Here is a 15,122-nt window from a genome sequence, read left to right as displayed (position 1 = left end):
GGCCGATTTCTAGAGCGCTCCACTCTTGATAACCAGAATCATTTTCTATGTTAAAGATTGTAGAATATGCGTGTGGAATGCCTCTGATGGTAGCTTGGTACATTCTTTGACTGGTCACACAAAATCTGTGAGTGCCTGATCCCTTTTGTATATTTGGTAGACTATCTTAAGGCAAGTTTGGGAATTGCAAAGACTTTTGACCTGTGTACTTGAAAGATAAAAATAACAAAAAATTTGCTGCCCATGCTAAAAATAACGAATATCAAAATCATATTTCTGCTAAGAAGAGCCTGCTCTACATTATTTGAGCTTAGGTTAATTTCTTTTCGTTTTCTGAAAACACTCCCAACTCTGCCTTGTATTGTCTGAAAATTATGACTAGTGAAGTTAGTCTGATTTTTGTTTTAGTGTTCCAGGCTGATTTCCTCTTTGTTCCTTGTATTTACTTTTTTTTAACATGTTATACTTACTGTTTGTAGACATATGTTATGGATGTCCATCCTTTCAATCCTCGTATAGCTATGAGTGCTGGCTATGATGGAAAAACAATAGTATGGGATGTAAGTTTTACCTTCCTCATTGTCTAATCCCTTCTTCTTCAGCATCTATATTACTAAAGCACTTGTTCTCTTCTTCTAGATATGGGAAGGCATACCTATCCAAATATACGAGATTTCACAGTACGAGTTGGTTGATGGGAAGTTTTCACCGTAAGCAGATAGTTTTTGGGCTGTACTCGTTATGCTTCTACTCCATCTGATTGCTAATCTATGTCTTCTTAATGTAGGGATGGAACTTCAATTATACTGTCAGACAATGTGGGCCAACTGTACATATTAAGTACAGGCCAAGGGGATTCTCAAAAGGACGCTAAATATGATCAGGTACCAATATAACTTAATCGTGGAGAGAGCTTCATTACTGTACTTCTACTGTCTACATTTCTTATAGAACCTTAGATCGGATATGGTTTGCTTTTAGAGGTTCACGTATGTCCTAGTTCCGTTAATTGAAGAGAAAAGAAATCTCCTTTCGATCAAAACATTCTATAAACATTAAAATCCTCTGTATAGGAAACATGTCTCTTAACATTTATAAATTCCTGCTAAGCATTATAGAAACATCTTAGTTCTAATTGCACCAGTGACTTCGTCTAAGAGAGCTGCCGTCTATGGATAGCTTATGCAAAAATAGTATTTTCTTCTAACTGCTCTTTGCATCTTCCAGTTCTTCCTGGGGGATTATCGGCCATTAATTCAGGACATATATGGTAATGTCCTTGACCAGGTAAGGGGCTCGTCTTTTCTCCCCCTTCTAATGGTTCTACTTTTAATGGTGCTCGTTATAGGCATAATTTTATCGCTAATTGGCATTTGGAAACTTTGATTCAGGAATCTCAACTTCAACCTTATCGCCGAAATTTGGAGGATCCTCTTTGTGATTCAGGTTTTAATTTCATTTACTATGATTATAAATGCTTTTTGGATCCTTCCACTGAGGATGGGCATATCATTCACTCTCTATTGTTCTGCATTGTAGGGATGATTCCATATGAAGAGCCATATCAGACCATGTTTCAGAAACGGCGACTCGGCGCCTTAGGCAAAGAATGGCGACCATCTTCTTTGAAGCTTGCTGTGGGGCCAGATATCACTTTAGACCAAGATTACCAAATGCCACCTCTGGCAGATCTAGACTTAGCTGAACCGTTGCCAGAATTTATAGATGTAATGGAGTGGGAACCAGAAGTCGATATCTTAAGTGATGAAAACGACTCTGAATACAATGTGCCAGAGGAGTATTCATCTGGAAAAGAGAAAGAATGTTTAAATTCTTCAACCTCTGGTGAGTCAGGTTCCAGTTCCGGTGAAAGCAATGAGGATGATGATCATCAGAATAGCCTTCGAAGATCCAAAAGGAAAAAACATAAGAAAGAAGTGAGTATTTTGTATATATTTCTTTGATCTTGCGCCTTGTAAACAGGGTTCTAATCCCTTTTAACCTCTTTACCAGGCTGGGATTATGACTTCTTCGGGTAGGCGCGTCAAAAAGAGAAACTTTGATGAGCTCGAGGGAGCTCCAAGCAACAAAAAACGGACCAGGAAATCTAGGAGTGGTCGTAAGGAATCAAAGGAGTCTTCAAAATCTAAATCGGCCAGACCTAGGCGAGCAGCTGCTCGAAATGCCCTCTCTTGGTTTTCTAAGATTACAGGTACATCTAAAGACGCAGAAGAGGAGGAGGTCTCTGAATTGAGTGATTCATCAGAAAGTGAATCGACAACACAAGAATCAGGCAATGGGGATAGTGAACTTGATGTAGTTTTGTCAAATGGGAATGGGAAGCAATCAAAAGGAAAAAATATCCTCGTATTTGATTCAGATGATGGGGCTCAGCAATGTGATATCAGAGAAACTCATCCTCCTGAGAGGAGGAGATTGGTTCTTAGGTTTCCTGTTAGGAATTCAGATAAGCTTACCTTGCTGGAGAACCTACCTGGATCGTCTTCGGATGTGACAACTCCAACTTTAGGGAACGGCTGTGCTGAAGACTCAAGGGTTCCTGGGAACCTTGAAAGTCACACAAATCAAGTTGAAGGGATAGATGTAAGTAAAGTAAAATGGGGAATGGTTAAGGCTCGTACATCAAAGCGAATAAGAGGTGAAGCAATAGTATCGCATGAACTTAATGGCTCTGACCCGGAGGGAAAAGAAAATAATGTTACCAAAGATGCAAATCACCATGGAAATGGTGTTACGGCATCTACTTGTTTGGAATTGAAAACAGATATAGATGGCATGACAGTTGACACTGACACGGTGATCTCGAATGGTACTCCAAATGGTGGGAAACGATATCCAGAACTGGATGGGTCGCCAAGTCGATTGGCTGATGACGGGACCTCTAATGGTTCTCAGGACGTAACCGGTCATCGGCAAGATCTAATAGATAGCCTTCCACCAATCTCTAGGAGTTTGAGGATACGATCCAAGAGAGTTTCAAGGGCTTCTGATGCATCTTTGAGGCCAGAGGGAAAACCTTCATCAATAGATCAAGAGACTGGTGGCCCTGATGCATTAAGTGATGGTTTTGAAGACGCTAGATGTGATTTGGCATTGGATAGTCAAAAGGATGGTGTGGTTGGGACAGAGATATCTCTGCGGAATGATTGTGTTCGGGAATTAAATCCTCAGATCAGTGATGCTCTCTCAATTGCTAATGATGTTCCTGTGTCGCACTCACATCCTAAAAGGATGTTTGATTTTGTCTATAGACGAAAGAATAAGAACAATTTTGACAGGGATGCTGCTACTCTTACTAAAGAAATCAGTCCAGGTTCTTGTAGTCAGGATCAAGGTAGTGGCTCTAAGTCCCATGAAGGTGCGTCTAATGGGTTCAATGGAAGTCAGTTGAACAGTTTGACACGCATCCAAGATAAAATAAGTGATTCACGTGGAAACCAAAATTCTCAGGAAGAACTGAGATCCGCTTCCGAGGCAACACTTCGTTTGAGATCTACAAGAAATAGAAAGTCTACTTATCCTTTTAGTGAAACTAAACCTATTGAAACAAAGAAGCCTCAGCAGTTACCAGAAAATGTATCCTGGCTGACATTATCGATACATGAAGAGGGTTCTCGTTATATTCCACAAATGGGGGATGAAGTTGCGTATTTGCGACAGGTAAGTGTTGGTGGTAATCTTGTATGTTGTTTCGTTTATTCAACCTTTTGTATCAATTCTTTTATCTGCGGCTGTTATTCTATCTTTCAGGGGCATCAAGAATACTTAAACTTTAGCACCCTAACGGGGGAAAAGGATCCTTGGACTTCAATAAAAGGGGGGAATATGAAGGCTGTGGAGATTTGTAAAGTGGAAAGTCTTGAATATGCAACTCTTCCTGGTTCTGGGGATAGCTGCTGCAAAATGATACTTAAAGTCATCGATCCAAACTCCGAACTGTTCAACAAAGCTTTCAAACTTACGTTGCCTGAGGAGGTGGTGACGTTTCCAGATTTTCTTGTGGAAAGAAGTCGGTATGAAGCAGCAATACAGAGGAACTGGACTTGCAGGGACAAGTGTAAGGTTTGGTGGAGAGATGAAGGGGAAGAAGATGGTAGTTGGTGGGAAGGGCGGATTCTAGCTGTGAAACCCAAATCACCTGATTTTCCTGATAGTCCATGGGAGAGGTACACAGTTAAATACAAGAGTGACCCTACCGAGACACATCTTCACAGTCCCTGGGAGCTTTTTGATGCTGATACCAAGTGGGAGCAGCCTCACATTGATGATGAGCAACGAAACCGTCTTCTCTCGGCCTTAACAAAGTTAGAGAATTCAGACAAAAGAACCCAGGTATGTGATCCTAGCCACCAAATTCATACTTCACCCAAAAAGCTTAGGCCCATGTTTATATTAGCTTAGTTGGTTCATAGATAACACTCTTTATACTCAGGTTTTACTTAGCCTAATATAAAGTCTAAAAAATAGTGGATTAAGAGGAGACAAAGACACAACACCTCCCAAGAACGTAACGATATGACATAATAATCTCGACTAATTCGTTTCAGGATTCATATGGCCTACAAAAACTGAGGCAGACCGTGGGAAACTCCAGCTACACCAACAGGTAACTAGTTTCTACAACACTGGAAGAGGCTTTGGTGGAGCGGAAGCTGACATGGTTTTGTTTCTGCAGGTTCCCAGTTCCTTTGTCTCTTGAAGTAATCAGATCACGGCTTGAGAACAACTATTACCGGAGTATGGAAGCACTAAGACATGACGTATCAGTAATGTTGTCGAATGCAGAAACTTTCTTTGGTCGAAATAAAAGCGTAGCAGCCAAATTATCACATCTCTCTAACTGGTTCGACCGCACGCTACCTTCTTTGTAGCATTATCATCATCCTAATATTAGTGGCGGCCTATGTAGATATCTTTTTCATGTTCCCAAATTATCTAGTTAGAATTTCTGCATTTTTTTAAAAAAACTCTGGTTTTAACGGCAGAAATGAATGTTAGTTTTTTTTTTTTTTTTCAGTTAGTGGATTTTAGGTTTAGGGTTAGTTAGAGAGAAATTTTCTTTTAAAAGTTGTAAGTAAAAAAAAAAACTGGAGAGGTCATTAACATTTGGTGCTTAGGGAAATAGAGAATCATCTTCGTTGGCTGATCCAATCCAATTTGAGAATAATATTGTTTCTGTACAACATATAAAATTGTCCAAATGTAAAAATGTAAAGATGTAAAGAATTGATACGGAAGGTTGAATAAACGAAACAACAGATAAGATTACCTAAGATTGTACTTGTTATAGTCCTTTATACAAAATGTATACTATGTTGCATGGAAACTCTTTTCGAGGTGCGTTTCCTTCCGAAACGTTTCGAAAATAGAAACTCGTAGAAACTCGGAAACAAGGCACAAAAACACGATTCCTAGAAATTTCTGTTTGGAAACACAATGTAAACTACATTTCCGTTTTGGAAACACGACGAAAACTTCTTTTTTAATTTGAAACTTAATAAATAAAGATTTTTTAAATATAAAAANTAAAACTTCATTATAGATATAAATATATAATATTATTAGTGTTTTAATTCAACTATTTAATATTTATATTTGAAGTTTTATTTATTGAAACTTTTTGATATGGTTTTTATGTTTGGTGTTTTATTATATATATATATATATATATAAATATATAAATATATATATATGTATATGTATATGTACATACGTTTCCATTTCCTAATTTTTGAAAAAAACCGTTTCCCGTTTCCGAAACGTTTCGTTTCGGCGTATCCGTTTCCGTTTCCATCCAACCTAGATACAAAGTACTGGCATCCTCATTCCTATTCATGTCCGTTTCCGTTGGTGCTGCGATGGAGAAACAAATTTCCTATTCATCGAACAAAGAAGAGTGTTGGCATCCTCATTCCTACATCTTTTTAGAAAAGATTAAGAAACTTGAAAAGCATTTTTGTATACATGGTGTACCTTGAAAAGTGTTTAGAAGCAGAAACATTGAGAGAAACTTGTCAAAACAGACTTTTTACAGTAAAAACGAAGATTCAAGAAACAAAGCCTTGCAAATTAACAGTGTTGGCTCAGGGAAGTTTAGGGTGGCCAGAGGATTTTCCTGTGAGTGTTTCCGGCGGCTTAGGGAATTTAGAAGGGTTGTGTTTAGTGAACCAAGTAGTGTACAAGAATTGCTTGTGAGGACCAACATGGTTACATATCAGCTTCAGCTTCTGTCTCTCTCTCATCCACCTTAGTATTATCTTCATGTGACGCTTGCTCGTTAGCCCTCTCAATCCCACCTCCTGTTTAATTTTTTGCATACCAATGATCAGATTGAAAACTACACTTTGTGTTGAATATCAACGGTGATACTTTCATAGTTTGCTTGAAAGCTAACCAAAAAAAAACTATCCTAGATGGAAACTATGATTATGAACCTTCACAATCTCTACTTTACCTCTAGCTATCAAAATGTCAATCTAAAACCTCTAAGAAAGAAAATGGAAGCATCTGATAGTGTTAGACAATAGTGACATCGCCACAGTTTTGAGAAAAAAATTCAATCAAACTTCACATTCTCGACTGTTGCCAGATTAAGAACAGCCATTATAGCTTATTAAGTTTCAGTCCTAAACCTCTAATAATGAAAATTGAGATCATCTCCTACTGAGAAAGAGTGACATCACCACTTGGTTTTGAGATAGAACCCATCAACCTTACATTTTCTGCCTTTGGCCAATTGAAAATTTTCAATCCCAAACCTCAAGAACAAAGAAAGTGAAAGCATGCTGTAATGAAGAAGAGTGATACCTCTCAAATCGGCTTTGAGATATCTCTACCCTTTGGAACAGATTTGAGAAACACTCATTCATTCTACTTGTAAAAGTCAATCCAACACGTCTAAGAAATTTGCATCTGGCTATGTAAATACAAAAAAAAAAAAGAGAGTACCTTGACACGATCCCAAGTTTCAGCAATGGTGAGAGGTCCATGATCCTTCAAAATATCAAAGATCACTCGGGTGATCGTCTGGGTTTGCTCTGGCGGTGTGTTCAGCTCGATTGGTTTCATCTTGGGTTTAGGTTTCGTTGCGAAATGCCTTATCAACAATCCAACTTCATTGTGATTGCTTCTGTTCCACGGCATCATCATGTTCCGCAACATACTCTCTAATCACTTCACTTTGTTTTCTCAGCAGCTAGAAATAAATAACATATTAAAACTCAAATCATTATGTTGAGACACAAAAACCAAAACTGTTAAATGATTAAAACTACTAACGAAATGGATGCGATTAAACCGTAATCATGTTCATGAATCGCTGTCTGAAAACAAAATCAAGATCTTGAAGAAACAAACCGGGTATATATATATGCAACTTTTACAACTCGAGTCTCAGCTAGGCATTTTAGCGAACAGTATGTGTGCAATATGGGACTTACCGTGTATCAAACACAGAGATATATCAAAAGGTAAGAAGAACCCAACAAGATGAACACACAAAGTACAATCCCGAGCAGCCAAGTCTCTAAATACAGAGGGATCAGTCTGTGAGGAAGGGCAGAGATTGCAGTTAGACTAACTGCAACATCCCTACAGTTAGTACTATGTATGACTCGAGCGAGAGTAATTTACAAACATGTAAAGGATACATTGAACTATTGATATTTATAAAATGATCCCTCATTTTACTCATATTTTATATTTCAGCCTAACTCTTTTGTTTGTACTAATTACTTTCCAATTTCTTGTTTTGTAAGTGCAATTTAGTGATAATTTCTATGTGGCAAATTTTCTGGTTATAAAGTGAATCCTTTTCTGGTATGACGGCACTTTTTTATCAGCGCGCATGGGATACGGTTAAGGCTGATTTAAAGCTTTCGGTGGAATCTTTCTTTCAAGTTGGTACTTTTAATACACGTCTAAATAGGACAAACATTTGTCTTATTCCAAAAGTGGATAAACCTTCCCGGATGACTGAATGGAGGCCTATTAGTTTGTGCAATGTTGGTTACAAGATTATCTCAAAGATCTTATGCCAGCGTCAGCGCAAGTTTCTGCCAACATTGATCTCTGAGACGCAATCGGCTTTTGTAGAAGGACGGCTAATTACGGATAACATTTTGATTGCTCAGAAGATGTTTTATGGACTCCGCACTAACCCCTCTTGCAAGGGCAAGTTTATGGCCATTAAAACGGATATGAGTAAAGCATATGATCGGGTAGAATGGTCTTTTTAGATCATTTATTGCGGAGGATGGGTTTTTGTGAAAAATGGATTTCGTGGATCATGTGGTGCATGACATCTGTTCAGTATAGTGTATTACTAAATAGTCAGCCCCACGGATCCATAATTCCTTCTCGAGGTCTTCGTCAGGGAGACCCCCTGTCGCCATATCTTTTTATTCTTTGCACCGAGGTTCTCATTGCAAACCTCTAAAAGGCGGAAAGGTCTAAACTTATAACGGTATTAAGGTGTCCACTGCTTGCCCGGCGATTTCGCACATATTGTTTGCAGATGATAGTCTGTTTTTTTGTCGGGCCACAAAGGAGCAGTGTGAGGTTGTCTTAGGGATTTTACGACAGTACTAACGTATTTCTGGACAGCAAATTAACTTCCAAAAGTCCTCGGTTCAATTTAGGCATTCGGTAGATGCCGGGGTGCGCGAGGAATTAAAAGGCATCTTGGGTATTACCGCCTTAGGTGGCATGAGTTCATACTTGGGTATCCCTGAAAGTCTTGGTGGGTCGAAAACTAAAATACTCTCCTTTGTTCAGGATCGGTTGCTCAAACGTGCTGGTGGCTGGCCAGCCAGGTTCCTGTCTCGGGGGGGGGGGGAAAGAGGTTATGATAAAATCGGTAGCGACTGCTGTCCCTACCTTTGTTATGTCCTGTTTTCTTCTCCCAAAAACAGTAACACGGAAACTCACTAGGGCGATCTATAAGAGGGTTACATTGGATCACTTGGGATAAGTTATGTGAAAATGGAGGGAGGGTTGGATTTTCGGTGTCTGGATGATTTTAATACCGCATTGTTGGCTAAGCAACTATGGCGGCTAATTTCAGTTCCAGATTCTTTATTTGCAAAGGTTTTCAAAAGTCGATATTATAGACATTCTGATCCATTGGATCCAATTAAATCCTACTCACCATCTTATAGATGGCGGAGTATGATTTCTGCTCGCTCTCTGGTAAACAAAGGACTCATTAAACGGGTAGGTTCGGGATATTCCATTTTAGTATGGTCTGACCCCTGGATTCCTACTCAACCCCCGAGACCAGCATTGTGTTCAGGATCGCCAGTTGATCCCACACTTAGAGTTGAAACTTTTCTTGACAGGAACTCTCACTCCTGGGATTTGGCTTCTTTCGAACCGGAGGATGTTGCCCTTATTTCTGCTTTACCTCTTGGTCTTCGAACCACTCCGGATAGCCTGGGTTGGCATTTGACAAAATCCGGTATATACACTGTTAAATCTGGATACCAAGCTTTGCGCCAGAAACCGGACACTGATTCCCCGATTTCTGGTCCCAATATTATTCCTCTTCAGGCATTTGTTTGGCAGGTTCGGTGCCCACCAAAACTTAGACATTTTATGTGGCAAACAATTACGGGTTGTATGGCGACAACAAAAAATCTGCGGCGACGTGGAGTGGGCTGTGATGTGGAATGTGAGATTTGTGGAGGACCGGAGGAGACAATTAATCATGCTCTTTTCTTATGTCCTCTGGCTCGGCAAGTGTAGGGTTTGTCACCTTTTCCGATGTCCTCGAGATTTTTTTCCTTCGGGATCCGTCTATACAAACATGGATTATTTATTCTGGAGATTCCAGGATGTTCCTTCGGTGGAGGTATTCCCGTGGATTCTTTGGTATATCTGGAAGGCCAGAAATGACAAATTGTTCAGCAATTTGGACTCTAATCCTTTAGGGATTTTACAGATAGCGGAAGAGGAAGCAAAGCTCTGGTCTTTAGCCCAGGAGGATCCTTTAGGATCTTTACCTAAGGGTGTTTTACGTCCTTTCTCTGCTTCTACGGTGGACACTAGTCTCACGGTTAATAATTATGGAACCAGTCACCGTTGTTTTGTGGATGGATCTTGGAAGGCGACTGATCAATTTATTGGCAGAGGTTGGCATTGCATTTCTCCTAACGGAGAATCTCCCACTATGGGTGCATCTAACTCTCGCCGTAGCTTGTCACCTCTCCATGCCGAAGTGGAAGCTCTCATTTGGGCAATGCGGTGTATGATTGGTGTGGATAATGAGAAATGTGTTTTCCTCACAGACTGTTCTGACGTGGTGAAGATGGTGTCTTCGCCTTCTGAGTGGCCTGCTTTCAAGACATATTTGGATGTAATTGAAGAAGATAAGGACGAATTTCTATCATTCTCAGTAGTCCAGATTCCCAGATCACAGAATGTTAGTGCGGACAAGCTGGTGCATCGTGCTAGAGTGGAACCGTATCCGATTATCTTTATGAACAATTTTTCTGCTAATTGGCTCATTTGAGCTGATCTTGGACTATGGTNAAAAAAAAAAAAAAAAAAAAAAAAAAAAAAAAAAAAAAAAAAGTGATTCCTTTCTATTTTTATTTTGTCGTTGGATTGCAATGTATCAGTGACATAATTTTGCTATGTTAGATTAGTGAACCATGGCAAGAGCAAGCTGTGAGGATGGAGAAAGGTAGAGACAAACCTAACAAATTAGTGGCTTTTAGTTTTGAACATGTAACTATCACTGATCACTAAATCCGTTAGCTCAAAACATTTAGATGAGGGCACGAAAAAAAATTTGGCCTATAACATTTGCGGTTCCAAATTCAAACCCTAGGTAACATGTTAATTAACAGGAGATAGGAAAAAACAGTCCACCAAAGAGCACGCAAATGTTTCACTCTCCATGGGTGAGAAGTTCCCAGTTTAAGTCCACATGATATACAATTAAACGCTCTCATCTATCCCATAGATACAAAACAGCTACATCCTACTTGTCATGCCCTTCTTCGTCACTGAAAGTTATAATCATCAACGTTCAACCAGAGTCTTGAAGCTTACACTCAAGGCACCCGATAAGTTTCATTAACAGTTGATCCCCTAAGATAATCTCCAGGATCTGAGAACTGTTGAGCGAAACTGCATAAAAATAAAAACAAGATAGCAGCTTATAACACAAAATATAGAAACTTGAGTAAGAAAAAATGATGTTGAGGTTATGTGATTAATAACTGATTTCTTTGACAATATTGAACATGATGTGAAGGCCATCAACATCTTTTTTTATCTCACAGGCTTCAAATACAGCCATCAATTTCTGAAAGAACGCATCCTGCATCAAGATAGCAGGAAAGAAAGTAGGTTAAGGAGGGTTTCAGTGTCAGTCCTTGAAAAAATTTACAAGAATAAAACCTAAAAAGGTGATGAAAGCACTACAAGATTACATCTCCGCTATATGCTGTAAGACGAAATAGCTCAGATACCAAAAACCTTTGCTTGTAAAAGTATACTACTCAGAGCGAACAAAATTAAGGTATTACAATAAAATGAAGAGAGGACGAGAATGACTACCCACTTCTTTCATACAAAAAGAAACAGTAGAACTTTGGAATGCACTTATTACTTACATCCTTCAACATAAGTTCGATTAATCGCATCTCATCGGCGCTGCCATATTTAGTAACAATCTGCAGGGAAGAAAGAAACAAATACATCAAATCCTCGACAAAATAGAGACCTAGAATGCAATATCAGGATAATAATGAGCACTACTTAACACAAGAAATGTCCACTTATCAATTGAACATAAATGCACTGAGAGCGTAAATAAAGATGAGAACATACAATCGTATTTCTGGGAGATACAAATTATCATAAGAAACTTTGAAAAATCGGTAATACTCCAGACGATGAAAAGACAAATGAAAGTAATAAAAAAAAAAAAGTAGGGTATAGCTCTCAGTTAACCACAAGCAAAGAAAGCACACAATCACTATTATCTTAGAACCTTGAGTATTAGGGGAAGATTAGAACGGTTGACATCAGGAAGCTTCTCTAACTCACTGATCACGTTGTCAAACGTTTCGCCTGCTCAAGCAAAGATGATTATGTTGTCAAATACAAAATTTGTGACCATTACATAGAAAACATACATGGAGAAAAAGAAAAAAAAAATGCTTGGAAAGCCATCAAATGTTCAAATCATCATTATGATTATATTTCAATACAAGATTCAATATTAATATAATTAGTGCTAGAAATTGATCAAAAGTTTCATCACTGTGAAAGTTCTGAAACAAATTATTTCTTGTCAACTATTCGGAAGTCTAACTGTTCACAGATGGTGAATGAGCAACTGGCCACACAAATCCATAACTCTATCTAGGTAAACCCCTTAAACTACTGTTACAGAAATATTAAAATGCAAACCTCAAAGCCAGCCCTATGACACATTGATCATATAATAAAAAAATGAAAATATAAGAGTTAAATATAAGCAGAAAATCAGACTGATATGAAAGTTGAACAAATACTTTGGTCAGGAAAAATCTCTTACCGTTCAGAGCATTGAAATGCAGAACGTGTTGCATACTGGATATTAGATTCCTGAATAGGACGAAGCACCATTTTTGTAGTCAGGGGAATGATCTGTAGAATGGAGGCTCCTCCAAAAGAATACAACAGAACTTTTATTGTACTGACCATATGTAAGTGCATCCGGCAGTCTCTAGAAAGCTCAAAGCCAACTCTGCTGAAAGCTCTTGGTCACTCCATGAGATGATTGTGTCTGTACATTAATACAGATACCCGGTTATGCAAACAAACTCTACAACCGAAGATACACTAGTTAATAAAAACACAATACAGAAAGCTTACCATCTTGCTGATTGTAGATATTCTCAGTGCTTATGCGGTGTACAAGCAATGGCGCATTATCATCTTCATCAATGACATTTAGACCGAGTTCTTCCGATCGCTGCATGTTTTAGCGTTTCCATTTAGCTACAAGTTATTTCCAGAATGCGCACTGCAGAACTTTTGGCCGCAGGAGGGATCCAGGAATTAGAACAAACCTCCATATAGTCCATAGTAACGTATCCAGTTCCTCGATCCTCCCATTGACCATCTTCATTCAAACGATAAACCTTCACTCGCTGAACAATAGTGACAAGCATAAGATACAACAGCGTTAGGAGAACATAACTATTGCAAGTAAATGATTACTATAACCATTTTTTTGTAATACCAATGTCAACGTCCATGGACTTATATGAATCCCAAAAAAAAAAACAATTGGAAATGAACTCTTGAATCGTATATGTTGTTCCACAGTATAACATCTTAAAGATCTTAGTTCTCTTCACTTCGGGACTCCTAAGCACATAGTATTTGTTATATCCTCATACACAAACCCTAACAGAACGCAAATCAAGTGAATCCCTTCTTTGAGATCCTCTATAAACCTCACTCCACTAATGAATTGATTCGAAATTGAACCAAGAAACAGCAAACACAACACATAGAAACGATTCGCCAGCATTCAAATTCTCAGTTACATCTCCGCGCAGACTAACTAGCGAACAAGAAGATAACCAAAGATAGAGCTAAGAGACACACCTGAATCGAATTGGAGTTAACCGGAGCGGTCATAGCTAACTATCACCACCGTAGATCCCCGAATCGAGCCGATGAAGTCAGTACGGTGGTCGGAGGGAGCGAAATTTAGGGTTCTTGGAGAAAGAAGAAGAAGAAGAAAGAAGAGAAGAACGAAACGGAGTAGATAGAGATGGGAGATTTTGAAGTTTTCTTTAAGGTTGAAGAGAAATCAACAGAAACTCGTAACCGCCATTAACGAAGAACCAAGAAACTTTGACATTTCTTCTCTCTAGTTTTTCTCTCTCTCTCTCGCTCTTCTCTCACTTCTCTGTATTTTCTGTTATTTCTTCTGCTGCGCACAAGCTCGTGTTTTTGGCTTCCGCTGGAGAAGAAAAAGAGAAATACAAAATTAATTCAAATTTCAATTAATTACGGAATATATTATTAATAAATAAATAAAATAACCGATTGGGCTTTACGTTTAAGATTTTGGGCCTTTGCTCATCTTCTTAAGCAACCTCCACGAATTATATTGTAAATCTAACTTGATCGGCTCTAATTGGTGACTCCGTTTAAATGAAGTGATTAGAAAATGTTGAGCGGTTGAAAAAAAAGCGGTTAAAGATAATGGATAAAAAAATGGTATAATAAAAGAGAGTGGTTGAGTATTTTGTTTGATTGGTAGCATTGTAGCGGTTGTATAGTACATATTATATTAAATCAAAACAAAATAAATTAATTTAATTCAATAATAAAATATGGAAGAACATATTATATTTTCTAACATGAAAACTTAATAACCAATAAATTATAAAAATCGTATGCAATAATAAATATATTTTAAAATTCTTAATTTGAAATATTAATGGTTGTTGTGATGATTATTTAAAACATTTCAAACATATAATTGTAATTTAGTTCCACAATTAGGTTAATTATAAGTTCTTACAAGTGAATCTGTCATTAAATTAAAATTATGTATATATTTTTAAAGCCTAAATTAATAACGAAACATAAAAGTTTATCGGGCTAATTTGAAAATCCAATCAAATTTAATTTCTTCACATGTATTACTACAAACACATTAAAAAAACCATCATTATGAACAAATATTTAATGCAAAATAATTGTTTAATCTTCTTCGTTTGTAACCGAAGTTGCCAAACACTCATATTTTTTGGTGGTTGGTTTTTATCTTTTCAACCTGCTCAAAATCTCTTCTAACCACTCATTCCTTCTATCTACTTCAACCGCTCATCCCAAACACCATCTCCAACCGACATGATGATTGGTAGCCATTTGAACATCTCATTTCCGAAAGAGGCGACTGAGTACTACCAATCAAATCTGATATGTGCTTGGGAACTCGTCTATAACTTTGGGCCATGGGATGCCTTGACAATAGTTTTAAATAATTATATTAAAAAAACATACATTATTGTGAAATTACTTTTTCCCAGAAAAAAATAGACGGTTAACGGTAAACCGAGATAAAGTCGGTTTCGAGATTC

At 38.0% G+C, this 15,122-nt stretch overlaps 2 protein-coding genes and 1 pseudogene across 2 annotated transcripts; 1 reads left to right on the top strand and 2 right to left on the bottom strand.

Moving 5' to 3' along the window:
• LOC104760925 overlaps positions 1-4,126 on the top strand; it is a 7,356-nt pseudogene extending 3,230 nt beyond the window's left edge.
• Positions 5,927-7,634, bottom strand: LOC104760924. Its single transcript, XM_010483914.2, has 3 exons — positions 7,461-7,634; positions 6,970-7,216; positions 5,927-6,320 (listed from the first exon to the last, which is right to left on the bottom strand). The coding sequence occupies exons 2-3, from the start codon at positions 7,180-7,182 to the stop codon at positions 6,105-6,107; spliced, it is 429 nt and encodes a 142-aa protein (XP_010482216.1). The 5' UTR covers positions 7,183-7,216; positions 7,461-7,634; the 3' UTR covers positions 5,927-6,104.
• On the bottom strand, positions 10,794-13,980 carry LOC104760923 (serine/threonine-protein phosphatase 4 regulatory subunit 3-like). Its single transcript, XM_010483913.1, has 9 exons — positions 13,633-13,980; positions 13,089-13,169; positions 12,892-12,991; positions 12,718-12,802; positions 12,572-12,621; positions 12,023-12,102; positions 11,643-11,702; positions 11,248-11,347; positions 10,794-11,154 (listed from the first exon to the last, which is right to left on the bottom strand). The coding sequence occupies exons 1-9, from the start codon at positions 13,663-13,665 to the stop codon at positions 11,054-11,056; spliced, it is 690 nt and encodes a 229-aa protein (XP_010482215.1). The 5' UTR covers positions 13,666-13,980; the 3' UTR covers positions 10,794-11,053.

This window comes from Camelina sativa, chromosome 18, assembly GCF_000633955.1.
Source record: "Camelina sativa cultivar DH55 chromosome 18, Cs, whole genome shotgun sequence".
In the NCBI taxonomy this organism is placed as follows: domain Eukaryota; kingdom Viridiplantae; phylum Streptophyta; class Magnoliopsida; order Brassicales; family Brassicaceae; genus Camelina; species Camelina sativa.
Note: the sequence above shows the minus strand (reverse complement) of the source record. Positions and strands in the feature narration are given on the sequence as shown.

Bases quoted from the DNA above. Each gene is read 5' to 3' on its own strand.
- LOC104760924 (XM_010483914.2), bottom strand. From the start codon at position 7,182: ATGTTGCGGAACATGATGATGCCGTGGAACAGAAGCAATCACAATGAA. The intron at 6,321-6,969 runs GTACTCTCTTTT...AAAATTAAACAG, and splicing joins AAACTTGGGATCGTGTCAAG to GAGGTGGGATTGAGAGGGCT.
- LOC104760923 (XM_010483913.1), bottom strand. From the start codon at position 13,665: ATGACCGCTCCGGTTAACTCCAATTCGATTCAG. The intron at 12,992-13,088 runs GTTTGTTCTAAT...TAAAACATGCAG, and splicing joins TTACTATGGACTATATGGAG to CGATCGGAAGAACTCGGTCT. The intron at 12,803-12,891 runs GTAAGCTTTCTG...ATTAATGTACAG, and splicing joins TATCTACAATCAGCAAGATG to ACACAATCATCTCATGGAGT.